At 42.7% G+C, this 24,445-nt stretch overlaps 1 protein-coding gene across 10 annotated transcripts in view; it reads left to right on the forward strand.

Moving 5' to 3' along the window:
* The window catches only part of agrn (agrin), a 501,404-nt gene extending 477,160 nt beyond the window's left edge, over positions 1–24,244 (forward strand). For 5 of the 10 annotated variants that reach the window (XM_052039159.1, XM_052039160.1, XM_052039161.1 and 2 more), the window contains 7 exons: positions 1,638–1,754; positions 4,046–4,235; positions 8,607–8,694; positions 16,509–16,541; positions 19,793–20,017; positions 20,377–20,480; positions 21,456–24,244. In XM_052039159.1, the coding sequence (XP_051895119.1) occupies positions 1,638–1,754; positions 4,046–4,235; positions 8,607–8,694; positions 16,509–16,541; positions 19,793–20,017; positions 20,377–20,480; positions 21,456–21,616 (918 nt within the window). In that variant the 3' untranslated portion in view covers positions 21,617–24,244. The remainder of the gene's footprint in view (positions 1–1,637; positions 1,755–4,045; positions 4,236–8,606; positions 8,695–16,508; positions 16,542–19,792; positions 20,018–20,376; positions 20,481–21,455) is intronic. The other 5 variants (XM_052039162.1, XM_052039163.1, XM_052039167.1 and 2 more) reach the window with 1 other exon arrangement.
* The last annotated feature ends 201 nt before the right edge of the window (positions 24,245–24,445 follow it).

Consider the following 24,445-nt stretch of genomic DNA (forward strand, 5'->3'; position numbering starts at 1 on the left):
GTTGCTTTCTTATTTGCCACACATGAGCTCAACTGGCTACCTGCAGCCTACTTTTAGCCCATAAGAACACAAGAAATGGAAGCAGGAGGAGGCCATTCAGCCCCTCTTACCTGTTCCCCCTTTCAATAAGATCATGATTGCTCTTTAACCTCAGTGCCAAAGATCAGGTTTGACACTTGACAATTCTGAGCCCAATGAAAACAAAAAGACCTCCTGCCCAAACTTATTCAATTGATTTAAATTGGAGCACAACCCAGCCCAATCTGTGTCCTGAGGCATGTTCATGTCCGACAGCTGGAACTTTAAAAATCCTGAAGTGTCATTTAATAAGAACGTTTATATTTGGACTCCAAGCCCGTCATGAGTTGGGTTCTATTTTGTTTCAACAAGTTGGAGCAAGCTGCTGACGTGATCTGCTGCAGAACTTTGTACAAACACGCCAGCTGTTAGCTGGTACTGTTAAGAGTCTGCTATTGGGAGGGATACATTTGGGACTCCAGGGATAAACTTCTGACTGAGCATCCAATTGACGAGTACCTCATTTAATTTTAGCATTTATGTGGTTTAAACTGGAGCACAATATATTTCATAAATGCCCATTTTTTTATTTAGAAAGCTCATCTAGAAATTCAGTAAGGGGAAAAGATTTAACAGGGCCCTGAGGGGCAACTTTATCACACAGAGGGTGGTGGGTATATGGAACGAGCTAACAGAGGAAGTGGTAGAGGCAGGTACCATAACAATGTTAGACAGGGACATGGATAGGAAAGGTTTAGAGGGATCTGGCCAAATGTGGGGAAATGGGACTAGCTGAAGTAGACAACTTGGTCAGCATGGATGTGTTGGGCTGAAGGGCCTGTTTCTGTGCTGTATAACTCTATGACTCTAAATAATAATGGCAGCATCTTATACCTTGCCCCTGAAATTGATTCCATGTGTCAATGGATTGATTTTCTGAGGCAGCGTACAATGGCTTGATGCATGTTTAATTAATTAGCAGAGATGAGTTTCTAGCCACCTCTGTTTGATACAAGTAACCAGGCCTTCCCCCTGCTGATCAATCCTTGTGCCAAAATGAGGTATGTAGAATGTCCTTATAAAGGAAAAAAAAAGCTTAGAACTAGCTGCTCTGTGATCAGAAAGCGAGCTTCATTAGTGCAGTTCTAATCAGAGGGATTTCTGTGCACCTGATTTGTATTCAGAAGTTCTTCCTTGACGTGAACCACACTTGGGATCTAATTTGAAGAGCTTTTCATTCTGTCTTTCTTCCTCTTCAGTTCCCATCGTCGGCCCTGCATATCTCATCTAGTGCATTATTTCATCATTGCAGACTCACATTGCTCGTAACCATACTCAAGTTTAAAGTCAACCTGTCACACTTAGTGCAGTTAATTTTGTCTGCATTAAATGTGACTCTGGAGAGCGAAGCTCATGGTGTCTTAACGCAGCAAACCTGCATTTCAATTTTAACAAAGAAGCATGAGAATTAAATTGCATTGTTAAAGTGACAGGTTGACTTTCAGCTGAAATATTATGCCACATTTTGCTGTTGGCTTCATCCTTGATGTGCAGTTATCGAAACAAATAGCTGCTCGATAAGTTCATGTAATTAAAGATTTGCTGTTCTTCATCCCAAGGCCCCACATACGGGACTGAACCTCAAGGAGGCTTTGTATGTGGGCGGAGCACCGGATTTCAATAAATTTGCTCGTGCGGCTGCAATCACCTCTGGCTTCACTGGTGCCATTCAAAAGGTAAGTAGAACTGGAACCATCAGCGACGTCACTGAATTGAGCACAGAGACCTGAATAAAAATGATTAATGGCTAATTAACCTCAGGTTCCTTGCTCAATGATTGAAAGCTTCTCTACATCTGCTGACCACAATTAAACAAGAAGTGAATATCACCACTGGCTACCAAGATACAGCAAACCCTGAGACTGACACCAACATTTTTAAATTGAAAATTTGAGTACAATCATTAGTTGTAGTGAAGTGAGCCCTCAGTTCTTACAAGGGGGCAGGTGGAAGGGTTGGATTGTAATTTCCTTTGGCACACAACCCCAAGTTTAATTGGAATTGGTTTATTATTGTCACTTGTACCAAGGTACAGTGAAAAGCTTGTCTTGCACGTTTTGCATACCATTTGTACGGATCAGTTCATTACACAGTGCATTGAGGTAGTACAGGGTAAAACAATACAGAAAGCAGAGTAAAGTGTCACAGTTACAGAGAAAGTGCAGTCTAATAGTTGCAAGATCATAATGAGGTAGATCGTGAGGTCAAGAGTCCATTTTATGGTACTAGTGGACTAGGATAGAAGCTGTTAATACAGCTGTTCTGCAAGACTAGTCCCTCTTTCTCCAGTTTCCTCCCAATCTCTCTTGCTTGTGCTCCAGTTGTTTGGTTGAGCAGAAGCAACCTTTAAACTGGTGGTGCCTGTGGTAGGCAGCTCAAAGCACTGGAGATATCATCACCGAAAAGCGCTCAAAGTCCACTGGCAAGATAAGCAAAGCAATGTCAACATCCCAGGTCAATGCCCCAGTACCAAGGCTCCGATTACACTCAGGCGGCTTCGATGGGCCAGCTACATTGTCTGCATGCCTGGCATGGACCTCTAAAGTGAGCACTCTGAGCTCCATCGCAGCAAGAGATGACTAAGAGGGAAGATAAAACACTTCAAAGATGTTCTCCTTGAAAAGATGTCTCTGAGAAACTGTAACATCAACCTTGGCCCCTGACTGGTCAAAATAGAGAAGGAACATTTGGGACACTGAGAACCATTCATAGGGAGCATGCAGAAAGGGGATCCCCATCAGCTAGTGCTCCATCAAGCCCCACGCGTGGCAGGGTCTGAAGGTCCCACGTTGGCCCTCCCCAGGACCCACAGAACGTGAGTGGAAGCAACTCATCCTCAGGCCCAGGGGCTGCCAAAGAAAGATGGTCAGAAAAAGGGTTTTGGGTCTGATACTTAGGGGTTGGTACTGGGCTGGTCCCGAGACTGTTGGACCAGAGGCATTCAACCTGGGGAATTGAGAAGAAGCCTGGAATATGGGACAAGCCAGTAATAGTATCCATGAATTTACAGGTTACCATAAGAAGCAATGGTTCTCCAATGTCCTTCAAGGAAGGAAATCTATCCAATATGTGACTCCATACCAACAATGTGGTTAGCCGGGCTCAAGGTGCCTCCTGAGTTCAAAGGCAGTCAGAGATGGCTTTACCATTGCTGTCCACACCTTGTCAACAAATGAAAACCGTGAATAGGTGAAAAAGCATCTGAACTCTGCTCAACAGTCCACCCAGTCAGCAGGCTGCAATAAAGCTTTGACAGACATGAACCATATTCAGGCAGGCAGAGGGTCATCAAAACCATGGAGAAAGACAATGACGTTAACATTTCAGGCTGGTGACCCTTCATGAGAAATTTAAAATTAGTGAAAGGCCTTTCATGAGTTCCCTCAGAGAACGAGAAAATCTGGAACAGTTGTTGCAAAGAGCTGTTCAGGTTGGAAATCAGTTGACCACTTGAAAACTCAGATTTTGTTGGGAAATCGTATTAAAGATTATTGGGACAGCTTGGGTGGATGCAGTGAAGGTACAGATCATTTAATTTATTTATTCATTCACTTTTCAGGATCTGGGCTTTGTCCACCCCTAACTGCTCCATTGAAGGTGGGGATGAACCACTTTCTTGGGCGGGAACTTTGAGGACTTAACCAGTAATGGTGACTGACTAGAAATATACTTCCATATCAGGGTGGTGTTTGGAGGGGAACCTGCAGCTGGTGGTGTCCCCGTGTATCATCTGCTCTGGTCCTTCTTGGAGGTCGAGGGTTTGGGAGCTAGTTATTCAGTGGCTACCTTTGTCGCTGCACTCCAGTCTTGCACCATGATTCACTGGTTTTAAAGGAATTTGCCATCAAAATAAAACCATAAAAACAAAATAACTTCACGACTGTAATTTGCAGTTTTGTGTCTGTGTTCTGTTATATAACATGGCAATCATATTATGTGTATTTTTTTCTTCTGTATTTTTACCCAGCTTTCAATAAAATCCATTCCACTGCTTAAAATAGAAAACATTCAAAAGGCCATTGAAATCTCCAACTATCAGTCACACCCCTGCACAAAGAAGGTGAATCCCTGTCAAAATGGTGGCGTCTGCAGCCCAAGGCTCAGGGAATATGACTGCATGTGTCAGCGTGGCTTCTCGGGGTCACAGTGTGAAAAAGGTAGAGTACTCTGTGTTTGATGTGAGGATCTTTGAATTATAGAGCATGGAAACAGGCCCTTTAGCCCACTGGGTCTGCACCAATCATTAACCACACCAATCCTACACTACTCCCATTTTATTATCCCCACATCCCCATCGATTTTACCACTTATCTACACACGAGGACAATTTACAGTGGCCAGTTAACCTACCAACCTGCACATCTTTGGGGTGTGAGAGGAAACCTGAACAGCTGGGGGCAACCCACGCGGTCACAGGGAGAACGTGCAAACTCCAAACAGACAGCACCCAAGGTCAGGATTGAACCCTGGTCTGTGGAGCTGTGAGGAAGCAGCTCTACCAGCATTGCCACTATGCCACCCATCACTTTCCGTCATTGCAAATGACAGCAGTTGTTCGGAGTCTTAATATGGTAACCACTTCACATCCATGAGCCTTGATGGTGGATGATGACAGGCCCATGGAATGTTAAAGAATCAGCCTGATTCTATCCTAAACCTAAACACCACAGTTTTCAGCTGGAGTTCTGAATACCAAGTCCTGAGGTCAATTACTGAACCCAATTATACATCGCTCAATGTAAAGCATGGTGAGACATGGTAGTGTAGCGGTCAGCATAATGCTTTACAGCGCCAGCGACCCGTGTTCAATTCCGGCCACAGTCTTTAAGGAGGTTGTACGTTCTCCCCGTGTCTGCATGGGTTTCCTCCGGGTGCTCCGGTTTCCTCCCACATTCCAGAGGCGTATGGGTTAGGAGTTGTGGGCATGCTATGTTGGCGCTGGAAGTGTGGCGACACTTGCGGGCTGCCCCCAGAACACTCCACACAAAAGATGCATTTCACTGTGTGTTTCGATGTACATGTGACTAATAAAGAAATCTTGTTTTGTCTTACAAGTGACCAAAGTTTGGTATGCCTCAAATTATCACTGGAAGTTCACCAAAACTCTCCCTCGTTCATCTTGATTAATGAATGCCACACATAGAAAACTAGGTACAATTCATATCCACAGACATGCTGTTCAGTGTCGTGTGGTCATATTGTAGAAGTTTGCAGAATTGTAATAAGTTCCAGACTCTACATGAAACTAAGCAGAAACATATGATTTTTAAAGATTTTATACTAAGCCAAATGCATGCCTGTTTTGTGTAAGTTATTGCAACCTCATGGGCAATTCAGCTGCATCAGTCGATTATCATCCAGGGAGAATTTTCATTTGTGTGTCAAGAGACTTCAACAATGACAAAAAAATTACAGAAATATAAATTGAGGCAGAAAATAGCATCTATTAATTTCTGATTCCGCAGGATTTCTCCAATCCCCTTCTGAAAGTGCTGGGCTATGGTTCGAGACTGACATTAATCACAGAGTCAATGAGTTGTACAGCACAGAAACAGGCCCTTCGGCCCACCGCGTCTATGCTGACCTTTTTGCCCATCTACACTAATCCTATTGGGCCTCAGTAGGACCATATCCTTCTATGCCCTAAGTGCCTTTCTAAGTGCCTCTTAAATGTAGTTTCTGTATCCGATTCCACCATCTCTGGCATTGAGTTCCAAATATCACCCCCTCTTTGTACAAAAAAAACCCCTCAGATCCCCTTTAAAAATCCTTACTCTCACCTTAAACCTAAGCCCTCTTGTTTTTGATACCCCTACCCTGGGAAAACGATTTTGATTGTCTGCCCTGTCTATACCTCTTATAATTTTATATTCCTCTATCGGGTCACGCCTCAGTCTCCACCTCTCCAGGGAAAACAAGCCCATCCCCAGAACTAAAGTCCTCCAATCCACGTTGTGCTTCACCCTGTTAGCACTAGTTTGTATAGCTCCAAGCAGTACATCAGCGGCACGGTAGTGTAGCAGTTAGCGTAACGCTATTACAGCGCCAGTGACCCGGGTTCAATTCCAGCTGCTGTCTGTAAGGAGTTTGTACGTTCTCCCCGTGTCTGCGTGGGTTTCCTCTGGGTGCTCCGGTTTCCTCCCACATTCCAAAGACGTACGGGTTAGGGAGTTGAGGGCATGCTATGTTGGCGCCGGAAGCGTGGCGACACCTGCGGGCTGGCCCCCAGCACATTCTCAGTAAAGTAAAAAGACTCACTTCACTGTGTGTTTTGATGTACATGTGACTAATAAATAAATATCTTATCAATAGGCCATGTGACCACAACAAGTGGATTATTAATGCAATTGATATCTGCATATCAGGGCCACTCTGGCACATTCTTGCGGAGGAAGTATTCTGTAATCATTGGAAGGGAATGCAGAGCTAGTTTACTGCCCCTTGCTCCCCCCACCCCTTTTCACCCCCCCCCCCCCCCCGATCAAGTGTGTTGTGTCTAAACAAATATCCATTCTGCTAATTCAGTGCAAAAGGGGAATCAGATCTGGGACTTTCCAAGCTTGTATCAGATTGGGAACTGTGGCAGCTGATTAATGATCAAGGAATTCCTGAAAACAGACATCATTAATATCTCCTCATAATTTTAAGAGAGGTGTAAGAATTTCTACATTGTGTTGGGTATGCTTGAGGACTGCAGATGTATAAACAGCTTTTGTGTTCATATTTATTTAGCGGTGTGTTATCTCTCCCATCACCCCCACCCCCCGCCCCCCCACTCAAAGAACAGAATTTTTTCAGGGAGGCCAGTTTGAGATGTGTCCAAGAGTTATTTTAAGCTCAGGCTCTGCATCTTATTTATGGTCCTCTTGTTACTAAGTTTACGAGTTGATTGGATTTTAGTTCGTGTCTAAACATGCCTGCGAGCAGTTGCTTTGGTGCTATGCTACTTAAGGATATGGCTCAAAACATTTGGTTACGTAATATAAAATCTTGGGGCCTCGTGTTCTGGCTAAATCAGAGGGAGCCACTGATCATGAATTCCTCGCGGCTCAGCTCATCGCTTACTCCCTCAGCTGTGCAAAAGTGAGAGACAAGCTGTAGATCAGTAGGGAGATCAAGCAGCAACATTGGCCCTCATTTCTATGGGGTGTTGGTGAGATCAAGTCTTGAGCAAGGTGTTCATAAGGACATCAGAAGTAGGAGCAGGAGGAGGCCGTCTGGCCCGTCGAACCTGGTCCGCCATTCAATAAGATCATGGCTGATCTGACCATGGACTCAGATCCACCTACCTGCCTTTTCCCCATAGCCCTTAATTCCTCTACTATGCAAAAATCTATCTAACTGTGTCTTAAATATATTTAATGAAGTAGCCTCTACTGCTTCCCTGCTCAGAGAATTCCACAGATTCACTACTCTCTGGGAAAAGCAGTTCCTCCTCATCTCCATCCTAAATCTATTACCCCGAATCTTGAGGCTATATCCCCTAGTTCTAGTCTCACCTACCAGTGGAAACAACTTTCCTGCCTCTTATCTATCCCTTTCATAATTTTCTATGTTTCTTTAAGATCCCCTCTCATTTTTCTGAATTCCAGTGAGTATAGTCCCAGGCAACTCAATCTCTCCTCATAGGCTAACCCCTCATCTCTGGAGTCAACCTGGTGAACCTCCTCTGCACCGCCTCCAAAGCCAGTATATCCTTCCTCAAGTAAGGAGACCAGAACTGCACGCAGTACTCCAGGTGCGGCCTCACCAGTACCCTGTACAGTTGCAGCATAACCTCTCTGCTCTTAAATTCAATCCCTCCAGCAATGAAGGCCAACATTCCATTTACCTTCTTGATAACCTGTTGTACCTGCAAACCAACCTTTTGCGACTCATGCACAAGCTCTCCCGAGTCCCTCTGCACAACAGCATGCTGCAGTCTTTCACCATTTAAATAATAATCTGATCTTCTATTTTTCCTTCCAAAGTGGATGACCTCGCATTTACCAATGTTGTCCTGCGTCTGCCAGATCCTTGCCCACCCACTTAATAATATTGGTCGATGGGAATATAAAAAAAACCTGCAGATGCTGCAAATCTGAAACAAAAACAGAAAACGCTGGAAAAAACTCAGCAGGCCAGGCAGCTTCCGTGGAAAGAGAAACTTTCTTTGCCAATAACAGTCCTGGTCTTCCTTCTTAAGGAAGGGTAGTAATGCATGGGAAGCTGTTCAGAGAATGTTCACTAGAAATGGATAGATCACCTTATGAGAAAAGGTTGCATGGTCTAGGTTTGTATCCACCAGAGTTTAGGCGAGTGAGAGGGAATTTGATTGCTTCTCAAGACTGGAGTGTCAATTCAGTTGATTGTCCATAACGGAATCAAGTTCAGGCAAGCAGGCACCATTGGGATTGTGTCGGTTCTAGGATAATCCAGCTCAGTGTACAAAAGATTCATGGAGTGCTGATTAATTGAAAATACCTTTTATTCTGAATGTGACCATTGAATGTAAATTTTGAACCATTTTGTTCTCTCCATTTCTGCAGCACTTGAGGAGAAGTCAGCAGGTGAAAGCGAATCTATCGCATTTAATGGGCGTACATTCATAGAGTATCATAACACAGTGACAAGGAGGTAAGTCATGTTTTTCACATATTAATGATTTCCGACACCGGATCCAATATGTGACACAATCAGAAGAGCTCAATGAATTATCTTGTCCTTATAGTTTCCCTGCACCATTCATCACTTGAGCAAGTAGGCAGTTCCCCTGTGTTAGCCATCTGCTTTATTACTACAAACACATTGAGGTGGTTTGGTTAATTTGTCATCCTTATTTTCCACCATTATGTTGACAGCTTTAACTGTCTGAGGACGTTGTCACAGATAACCAGAACCAAGATGTATATTAAAGCCTTGGTTAAACATTCCTTCCAAACTTAGAGATCCCCCTGATCTGTAGTTCATACAGAGCTGTGGGTCTTTACCCTTGGTAGAAATGCCTGCTTTGGGGGTACAAGGTTGTATTCATCTTCGAGGTCACGTTCTGACCAACAGTGAAGACCATGCAGTAATATCTGTCCTGCAAGATAACGCTGGATCTTTTGTGGTGATTTATAAAATTAATTCTCTCAAGGTGACAGGAGTTCAAATGTTAGTTCAGGTTGCACAGCGACGGAATTCAGTTCTTTTCGCAGTCTGACTCCTGCTTTCCGAATCGCTTTAATGTTGAAGTGTATTGTGTGCCACTTTTAAATGTTCTCATATAACTGTTCAGTCCAAATACAACGCATATTTATTGTTCACTGTGGTCTACTAAAAAGCATAAAGCTTTCCTCTGTTTGTTCTATCCAGTTGCTGGAAGTTGTCCAAAATTGTGACTTGTCACGATCTATCATAGTGTGGTGTCTGTTTTGTCTCTCATGTGTCTCTTTGTTTTCTCTATCCAAGCCATCTTGCAAATGAGATCCCAGAGTAAGTATAAAGTCCTGATCCTGAGCTCATTTATGTTACTCTTCCTCTTCGCATGATGTTTACATGGCCATTGTATCAGAAATTCCAGGTGTCGACAAGTGTGTTAGAGGCGTGCATTGGCAGTGGGAGATTATGAAGTCTAATCATTCGCCAGTGCTCCACAGAGGAAGCTCTGCTGTGTTTACTTTTCATACAGTTTTCCAGTGTGTGGGCTCGTGTTTTCTCTCCAGTGGGAGCAGGTTCTCTTTATTCCAAATGTTCCCCTCACTAATGTGACCACTTACATCATGTCCCTGCTCCACCTTCCCTCCTTCAGGGAGAAGAGTCCCAGTTTCTACGGCTGTCCTGCGTAACAAGTCTCCCATCCCTGTAGCTATTAGCAAATCCTTCCTAAAGTGCAGAGACTAGAATTAGATGCCAGTTGTGGCCAAGTGAGTGTTTTATAAAGGCTCGTCATAACTTTGCCTTTCTCTTTCTGCCTCTATTTATGACACCTTCAAAGCTTTATGGACAAGTGCATCCAGGTCTCTGATCCTGCACCCCTCTATGATTAGACTCTTCATATTAATTTGCTTTTCCTCATTCTACCCCCCCAAGATTCATCATTGTACCTTTTGTTTACATTTCATCTGCCCTGTGTCAGTTCCATCTGCCTGTCTAAGTTGTCTTGAAATTACAATTAAAGCAGTTTCACATTGCACTAAGACTTGTGCGTGGGCATCTCATAGAACCTGATGTATCTCAGTGGAAACTCTGCCACAATTCACTAAGCACCTTGCATCCAATTCCATAAGATCAGAGCAACAAAAGACAATAATACAGATCTTGCAGAAAAACATTTGTCATCACAGATGTTCTGGCCATTTCAGGCAGATGTCTTCCAACACCCTGCAGAGATCCACATACATCCTGTGTTGTTGATTGAAAACTGGATTCAATAGAGAATAACACACAGCTCGTAATGTTACCTGTAGCTCATATCTAGAAATAATATACTACTTGTAATGTGCTTTGGGGTGGACTTTGGACTGTGCCAGGGGTGCTAGTGAGGTCCAACTGCAGGTCCCCCCCAGGTTACAGCAGGGTTCTATTCCTGTGAATTGTTCATAACCCGAAGAGTTTGCGAATTGTTCATAACCCGAAGAGTTTGCAAGTCGGATATGTGGCCACGAACCGAGTTCCCACCTGGCAGAAAATGCATGCAGCACTGCAGCAGCTGGCAAATCCACCCCACCAGTTTTCCAAAGGCCCGTTCGAATGCACAGGCTGTACATACGTTGAGCATTAGGCAGCTAGGGAGAACCTGTACATTAATATCCACGGTACACCAGCAGCTTCAGGTCAAGGGCACAGACTTCATTGAAGTCCAACAGAAAGGCAGCCCAACAAATGTTGTCTCAGGTAGATGCACTATATTTCATGCCCACTTGACATTATTACATATCATAAATACACTCCATTTCTGAAGTTTCTATAATATTTATTTCTGCTCCCAATGACATCCCTCTTCAAATCCCAGCACCTTCTCTGACCTCTACCTTTTTTTTGCAATTATGCAGAAACAATAAAATTAATAATGCCTCAAATCCCTAATTTTATTTTAATCCTTATTCCCCCCTGAACTTCCTGGGCTCAGCAACATCAACACCAGAGTATTGCCCCCGTTTCAAACCCCTGTGGCATTGCTTTGAAGCCCACTCCTGCAGGGAGGGCTTGCTGGTAGTTCTGGGTGCCTCTGGCTTTGGTTCCACCAGGGAGAATTGGCTGGATGCATGCCCTGGAACTAAGTGAGCTGGACTTGGGTCAGGGCACACATCTGTGCAGAGCCCACCTGATGCTATTCACAGAGTCATACAGCATAGATACAGGCCCTTCAGCCCGACTGGTCCATGCTGACCAAGATTCCCATCGAAGCTCGTCCCATTTACCCACATTTGGCCCATGTCCCTCTAAACCTTTCCTATCCATGTACCTGCCTCAACCACTTCTTCTGGCAGCTCATTCCATATACTTACCACTCTCTGGGTGAAGAAGTTGCCCCTCGGGTTCGTATTAAATCTGGCCTCAAATGGGCATCACCCAACTTAGACTCAGAGTTAAATCAGAACTTAACCTTTCTGTTACACTGGACCAGGTGGAGAAAGAAACCCTGGATTTAAATTGTTTTCAAGAAGTTGTGGGCATGGGCTACAAGTTGAGGTTGTGCAGACCGGGACTTTATTCCCTGGAATGTAGAAGATTGAGGGGTGACCTGATAGAGGTATATAAGATCATGAGGGGCATAGACAGGGTGAAAGCACGCAGTCTTTTTCCCAGGGAGGGGGTGCTAAAAACATAGGTTTAAGGTCAGAGGAGAGAGATGTAAAAGGGAGATCAGGGGCAGCTTCTTCATGCAAAGGGTGGTGCGTATTTGGAACGAGCTGCCAGAAATAGTGGTTGAGGCGGGCACATTAGCGACGTTTAAAAGCCATCTAGATAAGTCCATGGATAGGAGAGGTTTAGAGGGCTATGGGCCATACATGGGCAGATGGGACGAGCTCACTGGGCAATGCAGTCGGCATGGACGAGTTGGGCCGAAGGGCCTGTTTTCATACTGTATGACTCTATGACTCTGAGTTAACAGCTTTCAGGTAGTATTGGAAATGAAGTGGCTGAGTATTTCCAGCCTGACAATGATTTTACTTTTTATTATTTCCTTCAAGATCCTTAAATAAAGCACTTAAGTGCACTCTCGAAGCAAATATCTCATTACCTAATATAGTGCAATTGATTTCTGGTCATCTAACACTGCATTCTGTTGGAGAATGATCATTACGTATATTTTGCATCTCAATAAGCGAAATTACTCCAATAGGTTTCTCACCAGGCCTGAGAAATTACTTTTTCAACAAACATATATTTATCTTTCATGAGTGCACGTTGGAGGAAAGTGCAGTAGAGCTAATAGTTCATCAGGATTTAATCAGTCAATCACAATAAGAAGTGGAAAACACAATATTGTATATTGAGATCTTTGCATGCTATTGTATAACCACACACATCCACGGAGAAACAAGAGGGCAAAGGTTTAAGATCAGAGGTGAGAGATTTAAAAGGGACGTCAGGGGCAGCTTTTTCATGGAAAGGGTGGTATGTATTTGGAATGAGCTGCCAGAAATAGTGGTTGAGGCTGGCACATTAGCAACATTTAAAAGCCATCCAGATAAGTCCATGGATAGGAGCAGTTTAGAGAACTATGGGCCAAACGCAGGCAGATGGGACTAGCTCTCTGGGCAACACATTTGGGCATGGATTAGTTGGGCCGAAGGGCCTGTTTCCATGCTGTATTTCGCTGACTCGAGAAAATTCACAATGTAGAAGAAGGTCACTTGACCCAACACATACCCGTTGGAGGTTATTCCTTCTCCAATTGCCACCTTATAGCTGGGATAGAATCAATCCACACAGGAGTCACAGAATCACACTGTAGTCTGACATAATGTATTTATAAAAATATTGGTCGGTCCCCTAGTACAATAAAATGGACTCTTGACCTCACAATCTACCTCATTATGGCCTTGCACCTTATTGTCTGCCTGCACTGCACTTTCTCTGTAGCTGTAACACATTATTCTGCATTCTGTTACTGTTTTCCCTTGTACTACCTCAATGCACTGTGTAATGAAATGATCTGTATGGATGGCATGCAAAAGAAAGTTTTTCATTGTACCTCGGTACATGTGACAATAGTAAACCAATTTACACATTTTTATCAGCTGCTGAATCACAGAATCACAGTAAGTTTACAACACTACAGGCCAGTCAGCCCATTTTGTCTATGCTGGTCAAAAAAGAGTTTACCAGTGTAATCCCATCAGTTCTGTAGCCCTGTAGGTCATGGCTCTTCATGGCTCCTCTGTTCCAACTTTCCTCAGAACTAAAATGTCCTCGTCCTCGTAAGATCCACCTCTGCACCTTTTCCGGGGCAATCACAATATAAGCTTGACTCACTTTGAGTGTCCGAAGGGCAGTAGTTGATAACTGATTGTTCTCCCTGCTGGAAGTAGATCTCAGGTCGCTCTGCAACAGTGCGGAGGTGACAGGATAATGTATCAGGTGTATATCCATCATTAGAGCAGTTCTGGAGTCAGAGGAGACTGCAGATGCTGGAATCTGGAGCAAAAAACAAACTGCTGGATAAACTCAGCGGGTCAGGCAGCATCTGTGGAGGGAGAGGGACGGTTGATGTTTTGGGTAGAGGGGAAATAGCCGGTATAAAGAGGTGAGGAGGAAGGGTGGGGATTGGTAATGAGGTTAAGGGTTACAGGGAGAAGACGGGAGAATGGGGTTGGGAAAAAAAATCAGCCATAATCGAATGGTGGAGCAGACAAGGGGCCGAATGGCCTAGTTCTCCTATATCTTATGGTCCTATGGTGAGACTGGGGCTGGCAGGTGATAGGTGGGTCCAGGTGAAGAGGAGATGACGGGCAGATGAAGCCAAGTGGGGAGGGGGAGAGGCGGAGCTGGGAGACAGCAGCTTGTGGGAGGTAAAAGGGGGCAGGTGGAGCCCGGTGTGGGGAGGGGAGGGTGGAGGGACAGACAGAGGCCGGAAGGTGAGAAGTGGAGACAAAAGGGGGCTGCAGAATCTGGAATCCGGAGGTGACAAGTGGCATCAGGTAATGGAGGGATGATGGACAGATGGAACCAGATGCGTAAGGATAGGAGAGCCAGAACGTTCAGTGTGTGGGTGAAACACAAGTGGAACCAGGTGGGGGAGGCGAACATAACTAGGTAATGCGGACTGGGGGGTGGGGGTATGGGTTGGAAAACGGTGAGGGGGAGAGAACCTTGGAGGATCAGGAGAGAGAAGGGAACATGGGAGTGTAGGTTACCTGAAATTGGAAAGTTCAACGTCCATACCATTGGTTTGTAGGCCGCCCAGGTGGAGTATCAGAACAGTTCTGGTTCTGGAACGCACTTTCAGTTATTGACAAACTATTTGTTTTCCCGGAATTACTGGTTTTATTTCCCACAATTCCTGATCTTCTTAAGATAGTTTGGGTTGAATAAGAAGGGAATAATGCAATGTAAACAGAAAACATTAAAGCAGGATCCAAGAGTGCCCACACTTTAGTGCAAAATTTATTGCATTCGGTTTGGTATGCACAGGTTGTCAGCCCCAGCGTTGTGCTGACTGACAAGTGGCCAAAGCTCACACGTCACCTGCACTTGAAGCCTGCTCTTTGAATACGTTCTTCTTGCTGGAGGCCTGCTGCCTGGTGATTGGGGTCCCAGCACAGTGCAGGGCCTTTTCAATCATCAGTGGCAGGCTCCACCCCTAGACCTGCTTTGACTGCAGGTTAAACCGTGTCCACTATCGCTCAAGGTAATTGGATGTCTGTAGTTTGCAACACATATCCACGTAAGTTGTCACCAAAGGATGTATCCATTTCCATGTACAGTTTACAAAGCTAGTGAACCTTGTACTGGGTAATTATTGTTTGTTGGCTATAGTGGGAGAGCTTGATGCTGATGAGAAAATGCAGAGTGATCTATTTCTCCATCATCTTAATCCCTTATGTTGTGGTTCAAGGCTTCTCCACTCCCAATCCCAGCCAATGAGCTTTGGTACAATTGCATATTGCCACATGCTGTGTGAGTGACTCCCCACCGAACAGTGTGAAGCTGCTGAGAGATGTTATTAAATGTTGAAGTGCTTTGCTGAGCTCTGAGGAAGATTTCCAGATGCATTTCTGGTCCACCTAGATCTCACTTTAGCTTGCCGGTATTGATGTTGGTTTATTCTATTGATAACAATTTTCCAATTAGGATTATTATTCCCTCCTTTAGTGTATGGTTTCTCCACCTTTTGAGCCCCTGTCCATTGTTTAATTTGCTTCCTACTAATTTTTTATATATATATTAATTCAAGGGATGTGGGCTTCACAGGCTGAGCCAGCATTTAATTGCCCATCCCCAGTTGCCCTTGAGAAGGTGGTGGTGAGCTGCCTTCTTGAACCGCTACAGTCCTTGAGGTGTGGGTGTACCCACAGTGCTGTTAGGGAGTTCCAGGATTTTGACCCAGTGACGATGAAGGAATGGTGATAAATCTCCAAGTCAGGATGGTATGTGGCTCAGAGGTACAGAGCTACAAATAATTAATGATGCAGCCTACATGACTGAGTGCCATCAAGTTAATTGATTGGGGAGGCCATATGACCATGCTTAAGGCAACCCTTTCTCAATGTCCATTGGAGTCATTGAAAACCCATGTCTTCCTCCAATCCAACCCTAACCTTTAGCTCCAGAAAAGAGCCAGTTATAGCACCTATGCTTCTTCCTCACATCTGATTGGCTAACGTGGGGCTGGTCCATTGGAGATGGCTAACTCATCTCCAATTTTATTTTGCAATATTTCTGTTGTCCCTCTCTAATTACTTACATTAGGGTGGTGATCAGAACATTGGAAATCCAGGGAATTAAACCGGGATAATTCAACTTCTGGTCAGAGATTTTATTTTTCCGGTCACATTTTAAAAAAGTACAGTAAATTTCCATGCCTTTTTATTTGCTGTTTTCAGCAACAATCTGCACACCATTCATAGCTGAGGGAGGTTGAAATGTTCCCAATTCCCATTCATCCATTCACTTCCCATTCAAATGTAACGGGATGCTGTGGGATTGGAGGGGGCTGATAGCCTGCTGTGTTCTCTCAGCAGCTGCTGATCAAACTCTTTACTGTAAACTTTCGTCAACCTTATCTTGTGCAACAGTATTTCCTGATTTTTACTTTCGAATGCAAAATTCAGATGATCTCGATAAACAGAGTGGTCCTGTTCTTGATGCTTTCATCTTTCTAATTTAAAGATTATTGGTTAGTTAAGGTATAGCCTGGCTTTCTGCAGATCTTCAGATTTCCCATAATGATTCAGCAGTTAACAAATATCTTCACTGCTACTTAATACATGCATGCATTTTTCTTTCTGCTCCCTAAGTCCTGAATTCATGGACTATCCCATGGAACAGAGGTAAGTATTCATGCGTACATTCCCTGCTTTTGCCTGTGCCTGTCCTACCGTGTGTGGTGGCTTTTGTTGTGATGTTTTGGTCTAATTGTAAAGAATCTGAGAGAGAACTTGAGAATTGCTGTACAAACCTACTTTTCTGCCCGTCTAATTTGGACCTATACTAACCACAGAATTCATTTGATTTTCACAGGATTGCCTTCAGATAAGGAGTTTGACTCTTGTTAAGTAATTATCAACTCTTACCAGATTCAAAGCTTCACTGACATCACAGTATCAACGTATTGACCAGGATATGCTTGGGGATGTCCCAGGGACGTAAAGGCACTACATACTGTAAATGCAAGGTTTTCCTCTCTAGCTAGTCAAAATCTTCACAGCTAATCCTCACTCACTCCCACTCTACCTATTCTACCAAAATCAAACATCCCTGATAGTATACTTCCACCAGGATCATCTGAGAGACCATCTGTCATTGAGTACTTGGTTGTTAGAGCAAGCTAAACTGTATAGACTTTTGCATGCGCTATGCATTTTAGATAATGCCTTGAGGCCCTGAGATAGATAATAATTTTATAATAATGTATTTTACATGTTCAAGCCATCCTAACTGTACCAGCTCATTCCCATTCCCCCCCTGTGATATTCCCAAAATATTTCTCTGCTTCAGTTTGCATTACTGTTACGTGATGTTTCCACTCCTGTTCCTGGTGGAGTTTTCTGCATCATTTCCAATGGATGATCCATGACTTGACACCAAGGGGTGACACAAAGGATCACCTTGCATTGGTACCGCCATTTTCTCTCTCCCCCTTTAGCTCTTCCATTGAAAATTTTTTAAAAATGCAGATGCTGGAAATCTGAAATTAAATCAGAAAGTGCTGGAAATGGTCAGCAGGTCAGGCAGAATCAGTGAAGAGTGAAGCAGAGTTCATGATTCAGATCAACGACTCTTATTTAGAAGTGGGAAAGTGTGGAAAATGCCTTGGTTTTCTGACTTATCCAGTTCTGATGAAGAGTCTTCAGCCTGAACTTGACAGAGGTGTACGAGATGATAAGAGGCATAGATCGAGTGGACAGTCAGAGACTTTTTCCCAGGGCGACAATGGCTAACACGAGGGGACATAATTTTAAGGTGATTGGAGGAAGGTATAATGGGGATGTCAGGGGTAAGTTTTTACGCAGAGAGTGGTGGGTGCGTGGAACGCACTGCCGGCAGAGGTTGTGGAGCCAGATACATTAGGGACATTTAAGAGACTCTTAGATAGACACATGAATGATAGAAAAATAGGGGGCTATGTGTGAGGGAAGGGTTAGATAGATCTTAGAGCAGGATAAAATGTCGGCACAACATCGTGGGCCAAAGGGCCTGTACTGTGCTGTAGTGTTCTATGTTCTATGTTCTATTAACTGTCCACAGAACATAATGCTGCATAGCTAACTCTCATGGGACACACAAAGAAATCATTACCGTCTCCACTTTTTCTCTCCTCTTTTAGCCCTTAGGATTGTGTGAGACTGGAATAGACCACTTCTGTCAACTCAGTTATCTAGGACCAACCCCAATTTCTCTCTGTATCCAGTCCCCATTTGCCAGTTCCTTCCCGCCATCATCCTCTGTTGATTCAGCAACTGTGGAACCAGCAGAGGTGGGGACCCAGGTGCCACAAACCTGCATGTGCTTGGGCTCTGACACAGTAAATTTTACCGTCAGGGTGAAGAGTCCAAACTGGTGCAGGTCCCTGCACAGTACCACTTTAACGCGTCCTTTCAGGAGCTGAAGAACTTGTGGACCCCAGGATTTCTTCCTCCTTTCTCCTCCAGTGAGACATTAACAAGTGAGAATGGAGATATATAAAAGACAGGTTACAATGGGTGAAACCAGATTTTACTTTCGATCTTCTAGTTTACTGTCAAGTAAACCACCCTGCAGCCATTGCAGTCCAATGTGACTGCCTGGATAAATAAATAAACTTCCTTGTTTATGCAGACTGCATCACCCTGGCTTGTTGACCCTTTGGCACCCTGTACCTATCATTAGAGCCCTCACAGCAAATGTCCACCGGCAACACATCAGCTGTAAACTGCAAACACTTTGAATGAACCTTAAAATCAGAAATTAGCATTCTTGGATAAATACATAATTGTCTGGTGCAACTGTGATATTTAATCCAGGGTAAAGATCTATAATTTATTCTTTTATTGGATTGTACAGCAGTTACGTTTGATCTCAATTCCTTTGACCTAAAGACCTTATTATAAGTGTGTGTTTGATGCTATTTGGCCTTTAAGTGTTTTTTATCTCTGGAATCTGTGACTGTGTAGTGCAAGTAACCAGTATGGTCTATTAACCCTCTTAAGTTCACTAGCTTAGCTTGTGTTTTCCTATACCACCTAGTAGTATAGGAAAACACAATTGAAGTTCGCCCGTATTCAAATATCCAAAGGCAGAAGTCGAGAGGTGATCTACCATGATTACCAATTTTTCACTCCATTGAATTTTCCAGTGGGTGAAACAACCCCCAGGTGAAGCGCCAATTGATACAGCTGGTTGCTCAATATATCTTAGGTTGCATTTCCTGTCATTCTGATGTTCTTCAAATTCTGTATCAGGTGTTCAAGGTGTGAGGCTACAATAGTTTACGGGGAGAACAGATTAGAAGTAAGAAAAGCATATTTCAGCCATGTTTTAGCTGTTCCTTATCATTTGTTTAGACATTTGACTTCTCCAGAACCTTTGTGTTAATTTCCAGTCCCTGAATTGTTACTAGGGTATCAATTGGACCTACATACAGATTCACCCTGTGTGACACACTCAGAGAAGAGAAAGACCTGTGATGGTCTGGGTACAAGTGAGATTCTCCACTTCTGTTAGCCAGTACGTCACTTTGATGGCCAATTGTTGCTGTTGGTGGCTCCATTCCTTCTTCTACAATGGACCTAATAGTACCGCTATTACTGAATGCCCACCTGACCATAGCATTGGGTGCCTCCCGAGCTTTCAACTTCTGTTATTCCATTTAAACAAATCCAAAATCCACAAGTTCAGGCCACTGGGTGAATGGAAAATACTCTTGTTTTTCTAAGTATTATATTTAAATTGTAATGGCAATGTTTTCATGCTACAGTGACAGAGGAGTTATTGGACCCTAAAGGTGATAACAAGTTAGAAATATTTAGTGTGTTCTTTGTGTTAATTATAGATTTGGAGTTCTGTGCTTGTTCCTTTAACAGATTTTTATTTTTGTTTTTAGTGAGAAAGCTATACAAGTTAATTATTTTGAGCTGAGCATCAAAACAGAAGCAACACAGGGATTGATTCTGTGGAGCGGGAAAATTGCTGAGAGATCAGACTACATTGCACTGGCTGTGGTTGATGGGTTTGTGCAGATGACGTATGACCTTGGGTCTAAACCAGTCATACTCCGGTCTACAGTTCCAGTCAACACAAATCAGTGGGTTAGGATTAAAGCTAACAGGTAAGATAACACGTCTAATGCCTTTAATTACATTGAGCAGGAGTGACAGGGTAACTATGGATGGTACTGTTGAAATTCTAGTGGCTAAATGTTTAATCTATCCACATGGCATATCTTCCTCTAATATTTTAGTAAATGTAGAAGCATTACATGAATGTGTTTAAAAATTCAATCATTCTATAATATCTATTATTTCTATGTTTATATAATCAGGGTTGTAATGATCAGATTTGGTTTTGGTCCATTAGTGATCTGTTTGCAAAGTTGATAACAGCAGTCCCTGATGGAGATTGTTCTCCTCCTTTCAGTTCAACAACATTGGATTATTTGTCCTTTTTTTTTTCCTGGTTATCCAACAGAAAACACAGATATGGGACTCTCCAAGTGGGAAATGAAGCCCCTGTGACTGGGTCTTCTCCTCTTGGTGCCACACAGCTGGATACAGATGGAGCGCTCTGGCTTGGTAAGTTGGGTACCAAGTTACTTGAACATTGCCTGCAGTTCCAGCAACAATTGGCAAGATACTTAGGCTGAATCAAGTCAGGCTACTATTTTCAGAGTGGATTTTCTTAATAGTTAACTTTTAAATCCATTGTTAAAATGAGGCCAGATTTTTCAGCATGCTTGGGTTACGTGAATGTGTTGACAGGTTTACATGTTTGAGATAGAACATGCCACACGAATGATAGAGAAATGGAGGGCTATGTGGGAGGGAAGGGTTAAATGGATATGAGAGCAGGATAAAATGTCGGCACAACATCGTGGGCCGAAAGGCCTGTACTGTGCGGTAATGTTCTATGTTCTATAGAAGTGGAGAGTGATGTTGTGGTACTTCCTCGGCTTGGGAGTGTCAGGTTTGCTATAGTTCACAGTTTTATTTATAGTGACCACTAGTTCATTAAAGCTGATAAAACCATTGGTGGACACTTGACAAACTAGAATGAGAAAGGGCACAATAAGCATACGGAGTGAATTCTAATACCGTAGAAATTCTCTTCGAAGAAAGTCGGTGTAAACAATTCTTAATTCTACTAAATCAGATTTCTTTTCTTCATCAATTAGTGAAGGTTCCATCGAAGATGTGCAAATTTCAAAGTGTAGGTGACAATTAATATTGTAAATATACTGACGACACATTTCTCTTTGGGCTCCCAATGTGAATATGTTCTTTTCAACAGTCATACATTTAAAGGGCATCCTGAGCTCAAAGTAACCCATTGTAACACTGGTTCAGTTATGCATTAATCAGGATTCAACCATATTGATCTGTATCATTAGAATTAAGAGTTCCTTGGCCTGTAATGCAATATTCGCATTAATACAGTGGGATCTGCTTTAACAAAAGTGCCCAGGTTAGAGATTCATATCTGTGCAAAGCTTTTAGTTTTATCGGACGTGCTGCGCACTGTTCTCACAGATAATTGCTCTTGTTGTCTAGGTGGAATTGAGAAGCTGGCACTTGGAAACAGACTGCCGAAGGCTTACAGCACCGGTTTTATAGGCTGCATAAAGGATGTGGTCATTGATCGCCAGGAACTCCAGCTAGTAGAAGACGCCTTGAATAATCCCACAATATTACACTGTCCAGCCAAAAAATGAACAGGCTATGCCTACTGCTGTAATTATTTTCTATTTTTGTATACTTTTATTGCTTTTTATATTGAAAATGTTTTTGTTGCAGTATATCAAGCTAATCTCACAAGCAAACCAAACGATCAAAATGTTCTTGGCTACAATTACACTGTACACAGTTAGTTCAGTTGTTCTTGAACCTGTGATATTTGGTGCTGGTGTTACCTACTGTCTTCATCAAATCAATTTGCTTCACAATCTAAGAACTAGTTCAGCTCTTCTTAATGGCAACTGGCAGAGTTCAATGCCATAATGATTGCTATCTGCTGACCGAATATGACTAATGTGTTTACTCAGATGTGACCCATTGCCATACACAATAAAGCTCCAGATTTTTGTTCATTCCTTTGCTTGTAATAAATTGTGCAATTTGTTTTGTTCAGTTATGTACTTCTTTGAGAATTAGACACATTGCAAGACTGAACAAGCCAACGCTAAAGGTGTTGCGGAAATTGTGGGCTAAAGCTGAGAAATCATTAGACAAAAGCAAGTGCAGCAGGTGTAAAGATTTAAGTTTCTCCCTTTGTTTTTCAAATGTATCCATTTCAAAAATCAAAGAGGCACATTCTCAAATTAATCTGCATCTTTTACATAGTTTGAAGTGCCTGTAATTTTTTTTTAAATCATATGTCACAACAAATACTCTTAAATTAAACTGTTAACATCATCATGCTTTTGGTTGAGACACCTTTGACTAACTTAATAGTTTGAGGAAGAAAAAAAATAATAATTTGGAATTGGATCAAGTGATGAAATGTTTCATGAAGTGCATGAAATATTATCGGAGCCTCCCCATTGACGTGAGCTCCATAATAGATTGCTTATGGTTCTTTGCTGTGATCCCACAGATTGAGGTAAACATTTACTGCTTTCCATTAAAATGTGGAAAGATGATATAATTTACAAAATTTGCTGTTCCATTGAATGATACTTTTAGACGTAACGACTCAAACTGTGTTGGCGTTACACTGTCCCAGCCACAGAAATAACCTCCCACTTGTGTTGCTCACTGTGTATAGTGTATATAGTATGGGCCAATATGTGATGATACCTTTCGCTTAACACTTGTGAGATTGCATGTGGCCTAAAGGTCTTGGACTGTGAGAAATATGCCAATATTTTAAGGGTAGTGGATAAAGACCGATGTTCTGTTGGAAATAACGTTCAAGAGAAAGAAGCAAAAAGCTTTGTCCCACATGTGGCATGCTACTGAGCCGGCCCCATTATATAACTTTCTCCTAAGCTGCTGCTTGCTGTTGATGTACTCCACCTACAAACTTGGCCAGTGGAAGTCCCAGGGGCATTGGTTACCACTGGAAAGCTGTATCCACGTGGTAATTTAACATTGGGCTGTTGGAGAAGGCTTGCTGAAAATGAGCTTTGCTTTAGTGAGCTATGAAATACATCAAGGATTTTGCAAGTGGCATGAGTGGCCATGAATGTGTCTAGACTGCTGTAAAAATTTGGTCTCTGCAAAGTGCATTGATTCAGATCGTGATACTTGTCATCAGCATTACTCATTGGTGTCATTGTTTTTCTAGCTCTATCATCTGACTTTTCTTTCCATAGAAAGTACAATTCAGCCTTAACAATTAGTACGTATTCATGGCATTTTTTTAATACTATACAACAGTCAAATGCATTTCATTATATAACCCTGTGAGGAGGTAACCTATAAGGAAGTTGTTAGGAGTAAAAGGAGATAATGCTGGAAATGGGAGTGTGTCTTCCCATTGTAGGAAAAGCAAGGTGGACAAAGATAGGTGAAAATTTTGGCCAGAATGTTCTTCTGATACTTACAAAACCTTCCACATTGCTGGAGTTGGCATGTTTTATAATGTAACTTGGCCAAAAGATATTCTGTGCAAGGCAATGACATCTGAGGGTCCTCGCTGTGTGATGTTGTCATCTATTAGGCCAACAATTAATCTTGGTTGTTGCCATGATGTCAGTCGCCATCATCAGGTTGCAGGTTTTTCTGCACTGTTGCTTATTTTGTTGCCTTTTTTTAAAGTGACCTCTGGCCCTTTGCAATGACCCAAAACCTCTGTGCCCCCATTGTCCTTAGATTGCTTTACCTCATCATCACTGCCTGCTACAGTGAGCATACAGCTCTGAAACGCAGGTCACTGAGTTCGAAGGGAGTCAATAGCATGAGCTTGTTTGCTTTGTCAAACTGGGAATTAAAGAAACCAAGTATAACAGAAACATTCCAAATACTGTGTCTTGTCTTCAGAAATGTTTGTGAGAAAAGGGGGGGGGGCCTCAGAAATGCCTTAAATGCCAAGTTCGCCAACCTTGTGGTGAACCCCATTGCGCACACCTTGTGTTGTGCACTTATTTTTATTTGACGTTTTACTGCTGGTGTTTTAACTCTAGTGTAAAAATTATTCAAGCCCTTTTTTTTAAAAAAAGAAAGAAATTTCTGGTTTTATTTATGTTTCCATACAGTGTATTTTCAGGTACATGATCATTGTAAACTGCTGTAATTAATCTGTAAGGACAGTGCACAGTATGTGATCAGCATGATGTAACCATTACTAACTTTATTCCTCGTGTTGTTTGGCCAATCATCATGAAATAAAGTGTAAAACTTCCAAACACGTCTGATTCCCCTTTTTGTGTGGAAAGTGATTGTCTGAGGTTCGTTCAATTATATTCGTGAAACGTTCAGATTCTGAACAATAATAGTGACCAAAGCAAAAGCAAAATCCTCTGGAATATTGGAAGTCAGAAGTAAAAACATGAAGTGCTGGAATGGAATATAGAACAGTACAGCACAGGAACAGGCCCTTC

This window comes from Pristis pectinata, chromosome 26, assembly GCF_009764475.1.
Source record: "Pristis pectinata isolate sPriPec2 chromosome 26, sPriPec2.1.pri, whole genome shotgun sequence".
NCBI lineage: Eukaryota > Metazoa > Chordata > Chondrichthyes > Rhinopristiformes > Pristidae > Pristis > Pristis pectinata.